The sequence below is a fragment of the Mobula hypostoma genome, chromosome 14 (genome assembly GCF_963921235.1).
Source record: "Mobula hypostoma chromosome 14, sMobHyp1.1, whole genome shotgun sequence".
Taxonomy (NCBI): Eukaryota; Metazoa; Chordata; class Chondrichthyes; order Myliobatiformes; family Myliobatidae; genus Mobula; species Mobula hypostoma.
In genome coordinates, this window is record NC_086110.1 from 4,722,020 (window position 1) to 4,735,919 (window position 13,900).

The following is a 13,900-nucleotide window of genomic DNA, read 5'->3' on the forward strand; positions in this document are numbered from 1 at the left end:
CCAGCAACTCCCAGTTTAGCCTCTTGCTTAATCACAGGACAATTTACGATTACCAATTAACTACTAACCAAGCCATCTTTGGACTGTGGGAGGAAACAAGAGCACCCCAAGAAAACCCACCGACAGTTGGATGGTCTGTAATATTGGCTGGTCTTCAACTTGGCCAGAATAAACTTCATCTGGGATAGATAGTAAAGTGGCATGCTTGCTTGCCTTTGTAACTTGGGCTGTTGAGTATAAAAGGAAGCCATGTGCAGCTGTATAAAACTTTGGTTAGGCTGCACCTGGAGTATTGTGTACAGTTCTGGTTGTCACATTACAGGAAGGCTGAGGCCTTGGAAAGCTTTGCCAAAATGCTGTCTGAGTTCGGAAGTTGGCCAAACTTGTGTTGTTTCTTCTGGAGTGCAGGGGCCTGAGGGGAGTCCCTTATACTCTCATTTAATATTAGAGGTACCTGTTTTGGAAAATATGTTCAGATCATGTGTCCTGTAGCCAAAAGGTTAAGTATGTTTTAAGAATGGAGTTGCAATACTATTTCTCTCAGCATTTTTAAACTGTTAGAATTGGAGTAAACTAAAGCTTGACTAGAAATATAAGACAAACAAGAGAAAATCTGTAGATGTTGGAAATCCAAGCAGCACGGGTATCCTGATACAGGGTCTCTGCCTGAAACATCAGCTGTACTCTTTTCCATAGATACTGCCTGGCCTGCTGAGTTCCTCCAGCATTTTGTGTGTGTTGCATAGCAATATAAGGGTTACATCGATTTAATGAACAGGTGATCAGAGCAGTACCCATTGGGTGTTTCGTTTAGTGAGTAGTGCAGATGTGAACCTGAGGCACATAGACTGTTAGTGACTTAACTGACCAATGCCCAAACACTAGCCTTACTGCTGAAATGTCCTGCTAGTTTTCCAGTCAGGTAAGGTGATGTGTTTTGAATGAGTGGATCTCTGCTAGAACACCAGCGGAGGGAAGTACAATTGCTCTCGTCGATCCATTTCCACAAAGAAGTAACATTAGTGTGAGTCTCCTGCTTCTGATTACTATACCACCAAATATAAACTAGTTTATCCAAGTGAATTTAAACTAATCTCTGTACCTCAGGTATCAAACGAACCTGGTAACCGGTACAACATTCAACTAATAAATGCCCTGGTGCTGTATGTGGGAACGCAGGCGATTGCTCACATCCATAACAAGGGCAGTACGCCATCCATGAGCACCATCACACACTCGGCACATATGGACATCTTCCAGAACCTGGCTGTGGATCTTGATACAGAAGGTAAGGAACTGGTCAAATTCTAATATCTTTTTTTTCTCCTTTTTTCATTTTAATGAACAGTTGGTGTTAGAACAGTACCCGTTGAGTGTTTTGTTTAGGGAATGGTGCATACGTGAATTTGAGGCATATAGAGTGATAGTGACTTAACTGATCAATGCCCAAGCAGCAGTGAATGCTGTGGTTGAATTTGGAGTTTTGGCTAAGGGTGGCTAACAAATTGGCTTGTTTGCCTTTTTTCTGAAACAGCCCTCCCTCTGTCCCATTCTTCCTGTCCTTTTAACTTTTAAAACATGATGGATTTTTTCATATATTAGAATTGACGCAAAATGTGGTGTACACTTGGTCCTCATTACCTGTTGATTTGGGATGTGTTCCCATAAGGTTGTCTCTATCTCTAATATTCCAAACAAATAAAACTGCCAGCATTGGGAAGGTAAAGATGAATTATGAAAGGAAGCTGGCGACTGATATCAAAAAAGATACTGAAAGCTTTTTTAAGTATATAAAGGGTAAAAGAGAGTTGAGGGTAGATATAGGACCCAATAGAAAATGGCTTTGCAGATATTGTAATGAGAGTCTCAGAGATGGCAGAGGAACTGAATGCGTATTTCACATTAGTCTTCACAGTGGAAGAAGTCTGTAGTGTATGCAGTGAAAATTACGGTTGAGAAGGTGCTCAGGAAGCTTAATGGTCTGAGGGTGGATAAATCTCCTGGACCTGATGGAATGCAACCTTGGGTTCTGAAGGAAGTAGCTGGAGAGTTTGCGGAGGCATTAACAATGATCTTTCAAGAATCAGTAGATCCTGGCATTGTACCAGATGACTGCAAAATTGCAAATTTTACTCTGCTATTTAAGAAGGGTGGGAGGCAGCAGAAAGGAAACTTTAGCCTGACATCAGTGGTTGGGAAGTTATTGAAATTGATTGTTAAGGATGAGATTATGGAGTACCTGGAGGCACATGACAAGATAAGCCAAAGCCAGCATGGTTTCCTGACAAACCGACTGCAATTCTTTGATGAAATTATAAGCAAAGGAGATGCAGTAGATGTGAGGTACTTGGATTTTCAGAAGGCCTTTGACAAGGTGCCACACATGAGGCTGCTTAGCGAGATAAGAGCCCATGGAATTACAGGGAAGTTACGAGCATGGGTGGAGCATTGGTTGGTTGGCAGAAAGCAGAGAGTGGGAATAAGGGGAACCTATTCTGGCTGGCCCCCGGTTACCAGTGGAGTTCCACGGGGGCCGGTGTTGGGACTGCTGCTTTTTACGATCTATGTCAGTGGTTTGGACTATGGAATTAATGAATTTGTGGCTAAATTTGCTGATAATATAAAGATAGGTTGTGGAACAGGTAGTGTTGAGGAAACAGAGCCTGCAGAGAGACTTAGATAGTTTAGGGGACTAGGTAAAGAAGTGGCAGATGAAGTGCAATATTGGGAAGTGTATGGTTATGCACTTTGGTGGAAGAAATAAACAGGCAGACTATTATTTAGATGGGGAGAGAATTCAAAATGCAGAGATGCAAAGAGACTTGAGAGTCCTTATGCAGGATACCCTTAAGATTAACCTCTAAGTTGAGTTGGTGGTGAAGAAGGCAAAAGTAATTTTTGCATTTATTTCTAGAGGTATAGAATATAAGAACATGGATATGATATTTGGGCTCTTTATTTTAGAAAGGAGAAACTGACATTGGAGAGGGTTTAGAGAAAATTCACAAGAATGATTCCAGGAGTGAAAGGATTACTGTATGAGGAATGTCTGGCAGCTCTTGGGCTGTATTCCCTCGAGCTCAGGAGAATGAGGGGGTATCTCATAGAAACATTCTAAATGTTAAAAGGCCTGAACAGATTAGATATGGCAAAGTAATTTCCCATGGTAGGGGATTCCAGGACAAGAGGGCATGACTTCAGGATTGAAGGACGTTCACTTAGAACAGAGATGTGGTGAAATTACTTTAGTCAGAGGGTGGTAAATCTGTGGATTTGTTGCCACGAGTGGCTGTGGAAGCCAAGTCATTGGGTGCACTTAAGGCAGAGATAGACAGGTTCTTGATTAGCCAGGGCATCAAAGGGTATGGGGAGAAGGCAGGGGAGTGGGGAAGACTGGAAGAATTGGATCAGCCCATGATTGGGCTGAATGGCCTACTTCTGCTCTCATATTTTATGGTCTTAAAAAGCACAGATCAGCTGGTGCTTCGACAACTGCAGCTACAATTGAAACATCCTTGCATCTAAAAACTGCATCATGGATCACAAACTAGTGATAATGCTTCCGTATCTAGATTTAAGAGTTCCCGTACATCAGTTTCATCTGCTAGTGCAGCTAGAGCCCATGGAAAGGCAGAGGGGGCAAATGCACACACTTCATATGCTGAGGGGGAGGCAAAACTTAAGATGGAAAAGGCAGACATGAGGAAATCTGCAGATGCTGGAATTTCAAGCAACACACATAAAAGTTGCTGGTGAACGCAGCAGGCCAGGCAGCATCTCTAGGAAGAGGTACAGTCAACGTTTCACGCCGAGACATCGACTGTACCTCTTCCTAGAGATGCTACCTGGCCTGCTGCGTTCACCAGCAACTTTTATGGAAAAGGCAGAACTGCTTTTAAATGAGGCAAAATTAGAGGCTGAACTAAGTGCACTAATCTTTCACCAAGAGGCAGCTGTAGCCATTGCACAGGTCAAGGTCTTAGAGGCAGCTGAGCAACCGGAGGGAGCGGTGACGTTAGAAAGGGCTAACAAAGCGGTGTCAGAAAAGGGCATTGCGAATACTTGAAACCACAGCTTGAATTTGCGTGTCACAGAACCAAACAGCTTTTTCAACCACTTCCCGAACTTCAGTGTTTTCCAACGGCTGCTTTATTACATGGCGAACTCCTTCAGAAGATGGATCATGCCAACAGAATCAGTAAGCTACCTTTTGCTGACAACACATTTGTCAGTACTTTCATACCACTTCAGAAAATTCCATTGCATGGACCCTCCTCGGGAAGAATGAACAGAAAAGGGATGTTAGGTTAGGTCATCTCAGTATCCCTATGGCGTGCCATTGGGTGCTGCAGCCCAGTTGTTTGTGCCCCAGGATGGGGCAGCTTCCACCAGCCCAGCACCTGCAACAGAACTCCTTGCACAATACCTGGCTCACTGTGACTTAGTGAGCACAAGCCTGTACCAGTTTGATTACAAACCTGAGAAGCAGTCATTCAGCAGTATCACTAGGAACCTTGGCCTCGCAGCAAGAAAAGTGTTGGATCTACTGATAGAGGCTCGGCAAAGAATCCTGTGAGCATGTCAAGCAGGTATGCTCAGTGCACGTACGTAACCTTGTCACAGATCTAGAGAAGGCCTGAGAACAGCTCCTGGAGTATTATGTCACACCAGAAATTATTGAAGAGTCTCCATTTTTCCTGGAATCTCTGCCAAGGACCATGTCAAGTTAAGGGAACTGGGAGACCTCCTCATGGAACATCAGTCTGCTAAAGAAGAGGGGTACTTGCCGGGTTTGCCCTACTTGGGCACTGCCCACAGCATCGGCCCTGTAGTGGAGAACCGCCCCTATGGGCTCCAGGAAAAGTGGATATCCATCGGTTCGAGTTTCAAGGAATAGCAGCTATTTTCCTCCATTCAATTACTTCACGGGGTTTATCTGCTATGAGGCACGCAAAAGAAACAACCCCAGCTTCACTGTTCTATGTAGCAGCAGTGCACTGAGGAAATCAGACAGATCTATCTTCAAGGATTACAGCACAAAAAGCTCTGTTTTTCTCTGCAAGATGGAGATCACTTCTGTTGACGATTTGCATGTGGACTCTTGTTTTAAAAAAAAGCGATAAGCCACACCCACATAGATAATGCAGGAGTTTAGAGCAAAGACTGCTCCACTCTCTATATACACATGAGTGTGTGGCTAGGCATAGCTCAAATACCATCTATAAATTTGCTGGCGATACAACCACTGTTGGTAGAATCTCAGATGGAGACAAAAGGGCATACAGGAGCAAGATATGCCAACTGGCAGACTGGTGTCGCAGCAACAACCTGGCACTCAACATCAGTAAAACAAAAGAGCTGATTGTGGACTTCAGGAAGGGTAAGATGAAGGAACACATACAGAGAGTGGTGAATCTGTGGAATTCTCTGCCACAGCAAACTGTTGAGGCCAGTTCATTAGCTATGTTTAAAAGGAAGTTAGATATGGCCCTTGTGGCTACAGGGGTCAGGGGGTATGGAGGGAAGGCTGGGTTCTGAGTTGGATGATCAGCCATGATCATAATAAATGGCAGTGCAGGCTCGAAGGGCCGAATGGCCTACTCCTGCACCTATTTTCTATGTTTCTATGTTTCTAATCCTCATAGAGGGATCAGAAGTAGAGAGAGTGAGCAGCTTCAATTTCCTGGGTGTCAAGATCTCTGAGGATCTAACTTGGTCCCAACATATCGATGCAGTTACAGATACTTATATTGTAATCGATGCAGAAGGCAAGACAGCAACTATACTTCATTAGGAGTTTGAAGAGATTTAGTATGTCAACAAATACACTCAAAAACTTCTATAGGCGTACAGTGGAGAGCATTCTGACAGGCTGCATCACTGTCTGGTATGGGGGGTGTGCTACAGCACGGGACTGAAAGAAGCTGCAAAGGGTGATAAATTTAGTTGGCTCCATCTTGGGTACTAGCCTACAAAGTATCCAGGACATCTTCAAGGAGTGGTGTCTCAGAAAGGCAGCGTCCATATTAAGGACCTATAACAGTTGGAGAGGTGTTCTTTTCATGAAATTCTGCACCCTTTTTTCTGCGAACATACCTTTGCTCATTGTGACCAAAATGTTCTATTTTTACTTCATCAGTCCACAGGACTTGTTTCCAAAATGCATCAGGCTTGTTTAGATATTCCTTTACAAACTTCTGACGTTGAATTTTGTGGTGAGGATGCAGGAAAGGTTTTCTTCTAATGACTCTTTCATGAAGGTTGTATTTGTGCAGGTGTCGCTGCACAGTAGAACAGTGCACCACCACTCCCGAGTCTGCTAAATCTTCCTGAAGGTCTTTTGCAGTCAAACGGGGGTTTTGATTTGCCTTTCTAGCAATCCTACAAGTAGCTCTCTCGGAAAGTTTCCTTGGTCTTCCAGACCTCAACTTGACCTCCACCGTTCCTGTTAACTGCCATTTCTTAATTACATTACGAACTGAGGAAACGGCTACCTGAAGTCGCTTTGCTATCATCTTATAGCCTTCTGCTTTGTGGGCATCACTTATTTTAATTTTCCGAGTGCTAGGCAGCTGCTTAGAGGAGCCCATGGCTGCTGATTGTTGGGACAAGGTTTGAGGAGTCAGGGTATTTATAAAGCTTTGAAATTTGCATCACCTGACCTTTCCTAATGATGACTGTGAACAAGCCATAGCTCTAACAAGCTAATTAAGGTCTGAGACCTTGGTAAAAGTTATCTGAGAGCTCAAATCTCCTGGGGTGCCCAAACTTTTGCATGGTGCTCCTTTCGTTGTTTCTTACTCTAAGATTGTACAAAACAAAAATAATACACTAATCTTGCTTAAAATGTTGAAAAGAATGTTTCATCTTTAACTCTATGACTTTTGGAGATCAGTTCATCTTCTACTCATTTAACTATTCACAGTAACAGAAATTTTGACTGGGGTTCCCAAACTTTTGCATGCCACTGTAAGTACTTGAGTCAACAAAGATGCATGTGGGAGTTCAACACCCCTCCCCGGGCAGCTCATGGGGATGTGAGATTGGGATGGCAAGAAGAATCCTTACCTCTATGCTGTTCCCGGAGAACACTTGTCTTACCCATGAAGTCCTCTGCACCCTTATGGCAGAGGTTGTAGCGATAATAAATGTGAGACCTCTTGTTTCAGTCTCCACAGACCCCGACTCACCATTTATACCTGCAGTGATACACATTCAAAAGGTTGGAATACCCCTTCTACTTAGAGACTTTATGGATAAGTATCTTCTTGGTAGACGATGGAAATGGGTACAAATTCTCTACAAGTTCTGGCTAAAATTACTGCTGCCTTCCTTGGAAGATATGGAAGACTCCAGGAGGTAGAGGTCAAGACCACAGACTAAGTTTTTGCTAGGATCGAACTGAGATCTGCCTCAGAAGTTATTTTGCTTCTCCCCAGACTGATGTTAAACTTCACAGCAAAGTATTTAGTAGTGACCTCACAAAGGTCAGACAGGGAGGTGTTCTGCCTTTCAGGCCATTGAATTACATTAAGAACATTCAGCTTTTATTTTAATGAGTAGTTCCAGATCTGTATTGGGTCACTTCCTGCGCCGCCAAGAAGTAGTAAGTATAAAGCACATTGGCTGGCAGGGGCCAGAGGTTTGTGTTAGGAGTGAAAGAAGTTTCTGTCTAAGGCCATTCTGTGGTTTCCCCAGCCAAAGCATTGTTTTTTCACTGTACTGCCCTCGCTGAGATGTCAATTCCACTCCATTCAAAAATGACAGGAGACTCAGGAAATAGCCTCCTAGCACCTTATTCACTATGTTATGCCATTGAGTCTGTAATAAAACGGAGGAGCTAGGCTCTGGTGTCATTTTTGAATGGAGTTTGGCTGACCTCAGCAAGGGCAGGACAAGGACGTTGCTGGCTCTTGAGGACATGAGTTACAGGGAAAGCTTGAATAGGTGCGGATTTTATTCCTTGAAATGTGGAAGAATGAGGGGAGATTTGATGGAGGTATACGAAATTGAGGGAAATAGCTAGTTCAAAGGCAAGCAGGCATTCTGAACTGAGGTTGGGTGAGTCTAGAACTAGAGATCATGGGTTAAGTGTGAAAAGTGAAATGTTTAGGGGGAACCTGAGGGGGAGTTTCTTCATGTGGAGGGTAGTGTAATAGTAGAATGAGCTGCCAGAAGTAGTGGATGTGGGTTCAATTTAGCCCTTTAAGAGAAATTTACTGAAGTACATGGAGAGGAGGTTTAGTCCAAGTGCAGGTCAATGGGACAAGGCAGAATAATAGTTCTGGCCCGAAACGTTGACTGATCGTTTCCACGGATGCTGCTTGACCTCCAGCGTGTTGTGAGTGTTGCTTTGACCCCAGCATCTGCCGGGTGTTTTGTGTTTAAGAATAATAGTTCAGTACGGATTAGCTGAGCCAAAGTGCCTTTTTCTGTGCTGTAGTGTTCTGTGACTCTTAACTTTGTTGTTGGGTTAGGATTAGGGTGAGGGATCTTTGTCTGCACAGATTTCAAATTAATCACTGCTTGTGTCACTTAATGGAATAGGTAATACAGTTTCCTTTAGGTGTATAACAATGTAGCCAGATACAAAGCAAGCTTGGTACTAGACAAAAGGTCATAGTGAATGGTTGTTGTTTGGTCTTGACATGTTTTAAACGACAAATGTGCTGTTTATCCCAACTATCTGCTTTCTCTCTATGCATGCACTTTGGGAGATTATGTTGCTCGGGAGGGATTTTGCATGTAGGGTTTTGAGCAGGGCAGACTTGATACATTTGTATTCAGAAATATTTATTGTTTAAGTTTTAATCTTTCAATAATGACCACCTGGAATAATATCTGTTCCATCTTGAAGGTCGATACTTGTTCCTGAATGCCATCGCCAATCAACTGCGTTACCCTAACAGCCACACTCACTATTTCAGCTGCACTATGCTGTATCTGTTTGCTGAAGCAAATACAGAAGCAATCCAGGAACAGATCACCAGGTGAGGAACTGGAGACAACTCTCACCACTACCCTACACATCAAATTTGGGCTGAAATTGTCAACTCTTTTGATTATATTTGTAAAAGTCCTTTTGGTGTATCTCAAAACTTCTGAGTTGAATCACAGTACTACAAAAAATTAGTTTCATAATAAGTATGGGGGATTGAATTAGGATATAATCATACATATAGAAATCTGATTCAATTCTATCTTAGTGTAGATTTGAGGCAAGTTCATAAATTAAGGTTGCCTTCCGTACCTTTCCCTGATTGACCACTAAAGTATTGAGCTTTAATTGTAACTGTGCTTTTTCTTTGCCAGGGTCCTGTTGGAAAGGCTGATTGTAAACAGACCTCATCCATGGGGGCTCCTTATCACCTTTATTGAACTAATTAAAAATCCAGCCTTCAAGTTCTGGAACCATGAGTTTGTCCACTGTGCTCCTGAAATTGAGAAGTAAGTGTTTTTGTTTTCAATCTTTTTTTTCCTTAAGTCATCCTTGGATATCAGATCTTTGTTATTGAGTTTGTCTTTTGCTTCTGTAGGTTGCAACTTATACCTCTCTCCAAATATCTGACCCGAGCCCCAGGTACGCTATTGCACCAAACTAGGACTTAGTCGAGAGTTTTCTTGTTTCAATTGCCAGGCCACACCCTTCAGAAATACAACTAAGGTGGACTGTACAGTGGGATGGTTGGATTGTCTCAAACACTTTGTCCAGTTTATGGATTTATATCCTTCCAGTCTTCCTGCTGCTTTCTTTCTGTAAGATTATTGGCCTCTCTGTAAGCTTATTTTTCTTCTCGATTTTGTCATTCCCTAAAACACCACACACTATTTAAAAGGTGAATGTTTGCAATGATTAATAATTTTATTTTCCTTAAATGTGCTTATCCTTATGCTTGTGCTCAATTTGTACTCCTTAATGTGAGGCATCACGAATGGTGTTAGTCGTAACTACATTTGTCATGCTGATAGACATTTAATCACAAAGAAAAGGACTCTTGGCCTTTTTTTTCCCAGCTTATTCCAACCCAGCATCAATAATATCTGGCAGCTGGTGTTACACTTATACTACTGGACCAATTTGGCTTATTTGTGATGCATCAGTGAGAGTTTGGGGGCAAATTGTACATGATGCATCATGGTTGGGGGAGTGCTGCACAGAAGTAGTTGCACCATGGTCCCAGTGAGCACAGACACACTCTAGGAGCTTGAACACCTAATCCCTGCCACATTTGGGTGCCGTTTTCCAGGTAAGACACTGAACCAAGGACTTGTCTGACCTTCTCAGTGGTTGTGGATAGTCCAACTGAACATTTAGATAAGAGCAAGGGGATTCTGCAGAGGGTTGGTCAGTTTTGATGGCCCAACAATAGTTTCTTTCAATGTGGTATCTTGCTGTGCATACAGTTGGAATGTTGCCCACCTTATTACAACAGTGATGACTTCAGAAGTATGTGCACAGCAAGATGTCCTAAGGCTGCATTGTTTTTTGCTTAGACTAATTGTTTTCTGCTGGCTGATGGCCATTTTACAGGTTGTTCCAGTCTGTAGCTCAATGCTGTATGGGACAGAAGCAGGCACAACAAGTAATGGAAGGCACTGGTGCAAGTTAAAACAGCAAAGCAATACCTCCTTGGAGAAACAACGTGGAGAGAGTGATGAGCAGCCTGTGTTTTTCTTGAAAACTGTCATTGGTTGTGTAACTTGCTGGTTCTTCCAATCAAATGCAGTCAGCTGCATGAGTCAGACATAGGAACAATGGTCAGTGAAGAGCTGATTTCATGTTGGACGTTTCATTTTTCATTTGTCACTTGGCCAAAAAAAAACAAATGCTGTGAATATCATTTGAAATGATATAAAAATGTAAATAAAAGGGAGTGCAACCTTAAACTGGACTATCTCCATCTGTGCAAATTGTATTAAACTGACTTTTATCCAGTTATTACCGGTGTTGGCAGCTGATGACACATTGATGAAGCATGTCTGGGATAGATTCCCCACCGTTCCAAACTACAGCCACAGATCCTCCTGAGATGCGACAGGAGCTGCTCTTTATTTGTTGAGGGGTGGGAGGAGGGAGAGGAGGAAAGCAGTATTGACTTTCATTTGCCCATGTTCTTGCATATTTAAAGTCCTCCAGCGGATTAGAATGGAGGTTCAGTATGGTTTACAAAAAGATTTATTTTTTAAGGTTTTTGTCTTTGAGATGAGCTGCTCCTTCAGCCCTTTAACTAAAAGGAAGTGTCCAGGCTGATTGTGGAGTTCACTATGTTAATGCAAAGGAAAATAAAAGGTTCTCCCTGAATTCTGTAAATTGTGGGATAAAAATAAGCCAGTTTTGCGGCATGAAGTCGATTAAGTTTGTAAAAAGAAACCAAGGACCAATACAGGCCATTTTGTAAGGATTTTGAATGTTGTTTTGTAAATGTATTGGTCCATGTGTTGTATTTTGTAGTCTTTGTAGTTTCCTTGGCTCTAGTTCTGCCACTTAACACTTGTATGTAAGCATATTGTAGTTAATGCATTAAAACCCATGTCATGCAGCAACCTCCTCTTCGTTTCTTGCCTCTAGACACTAAAGGCCAGATTACATTCACTGTATAACATAGGGCTGGTTCTGAACCCAACTGAATCTCAATTTTAAAAATTATTTATCACATTGCCAACCCACAGCTTTGCCTATTTGTATCATAATTCATGTTTTGTAGAAGCAATATGATCTTTATTGTGGAGAACAAAATTGTGAGATAAACTTGAACTACATGCTCAGAACCAGTCTCTGCCAAGTATTCAACACTATCTGCCTTTTTGTTCCTTCCAAATTGCAACATCAATCACATTCAGCTCAGTAGCTGTGAGATCCTTTTCTTGACTGCACCCAAAGTAAAAGGTGTTCCCACTGGGGAATAAAATGTATTCCATTTCAAGCACCTTATGCTCAGTATGTTGAACTGTGACAGTAAGTGAGGCTTGCACAACTCCATCTCAGACTTCAGAAGAGATGTCAATATTTCTACTATGCTATATCTATCTCTTATTTCCTGCACAACCATCTGTAAATGATCTCATCAGTTTATGCAGAATTTATCAGATCTTTATTGTTTGTGCCCATGAAAATACTGAGGCTCCATGGGGCCTTGCAACTGCAGCAGGAGATGATTTTGAACCACCACTTCTAAAGAGTAATGGCCTGGATCTACTTTGTTGTGTTATCCTAACTTTCCACTAGCAGTTTGATTTATAGATATAACCTTCAGTCTTGACTCCTTCACAACAATAAGCTTATTTCCAAGTTTTATGTCACTTCCCCATAAAGCTTGATCATATAATAAAACACTGGATAAACCATATTTGGAATATTGTCTTCAGTTCTGGAAGCTTTAGTGAGGGTGCACAGATTTACCAGGATGCTGCCTGGACCAAAGGACATGTTTTACAAGGATAGGTTGAGTGAGCTTGGGCGTTTCTCTCTGCAACATAGGAGGATAAGAGGGGACAGCCAGAGGTTTTTTGCCTGTGGTGGAAGTGGCTAATACAAGGGGGGCATAATTTTAAGATAATTGGAGGAAAGTATGGGGGGGGTGTCAGAGGCAGGTTAGGGACATTTAAGAAACTTAGGCACGTGGATGAAAAATGAAGGGTTACGTAGGAAGGGTTAGATTGATCTGGAGAGTAGGTTAAAATGTCAGCACAACATCATGGCCAAAGGGCCTGTAACTGCTTTATGTTTAATCATTTAAATTCCAGGCTGATTTTGGTATATTTTATCATACACCTGCCTCCAAGTGCCCCAAAACCTCATCCTTAATAATGGACTCAACATCTTCTGAACCACTGAAGTCAGGCTAACTGGCCTGGTGAGTTCCTCTAGCATTGTGTGTTGCTTTGGTTTCCAGCATCTGCAGATTTTGTTTATGAAGTGACATTTGCAATTTTCCAGCCTTTTGGAACCATTCCAGAATCTAGAGGTTCCAAAAAGATTGTTACTAATGCCTCTACAATTTCTTCAGTTACCTCTTTCAGAACCAAGAATGTTAAGACCATCTGCTCCAGGTGACTTATCTTCAGACCTTTCAGCTTCCCAAGCACCTTAGTGTTAGCAACCACAAGCACTTTTCTCCCCCACCCCACCCACTCTCAAAACTTTCTGGCGTACTGCTAGTGTATACCACAATGAAGACTGATGCAAAATACTGAATACAAAATATTAAAGTTTGTCAACCATTTCTTTGTCCCCCATTACTACAGCTGCAAGATAGTGAATCCTTTGCAATTACCTGGTTTTCTGAAATAATTACTCAAAATGTGTTCTGATCTTATGTAAGTCACAATAATTTCCCTTGCAACTGTACTTCTCCAGTGGTCCAACATCCTCTCTCTTATACTCTTCATATATCTAAAAAAAACTATGGTATTCTTTTATATCATCAGCTACCCTACCTTCATATTTAATCTTTTCTCTATTACTTTAGTTGCCTTCTGTTGGCTTTTAAAAGCTTCCCAATCCTCTTAACTTCCCACTAATTTTTGCTTTTTTTTATATGCCCTCTCTTCTGCTTTTATGCTGTCTTTGACTTCCCTTGTCAACCACAATTGCTTCATCCTCCCTTTAGAATACTTGTTCATCTTTGGGATCTTATGGTGTAGCCCTGATAGATTTGTTTTCCAGTTAAGTACTGTAAAATTAAAATAAAAACATACCACCTCACACTTGCAACTTTGTCCCTTCACTTTCAAAGATTACACAGATGCTCCAAAGATTGCCAATGACATCAGAATCCTACTTTCACCATCAGGTTTAGCACAGCGTAAAGAGAAAAAAGCAGTTGGTTATTGGCCATGAATAGAGGTGAGAGAATGTTGTTATCTTGTTCCTGATAACCAAAATTGTACACCTTGCTCC

The 13,900-nt window shown here is 41.9% G+C and overlaps 1 protein-coding gene across 7 annotated transcripts in view; it reads left to right on the top strand.

Moving 5' to 3' along the window:
* Positions 1-11,552, top strand: part of cnot1 (CCR4-NOT transcription complex, subunit 1) — a 238,370-nt gene extending 226,818 nt beyond the window's left edge. For 4 of the 7 annotated variants that reach the window (XM_063066591.1, XM_063066590.1, XM_063066589.1 and 1 more), the window contains 4 exons: positions 1,108-1,288; positions 8,858-8,990; positions 9,313-9,447; positions 10,532-11,552. In XM_063066591.1, the coding sequence (XP_062922661.1) occupies positions 1,108-1,288; positions 8,858-8,990; positions 9,313-9,447; positions 10,532-10,610 (528 nt within the window). In that variant the 3' untranslated portion in view covers positions 10,611-11,552. Of the gene's footprint in view, positions 1-1,107; positions 1,289-8,857; positions 8,991-9,312; positions 9,448-9,536; positions 9,581-10,531 lie in introns of all 7 variants that reach the window. The other 3 variants (XM_063066595.1, XM_063066596.1, XM_063066593.1) reach the window with 2 other exon arrangements.
* Positions 11,553-13,900: the final 2,348 nt, after the last annotated feature.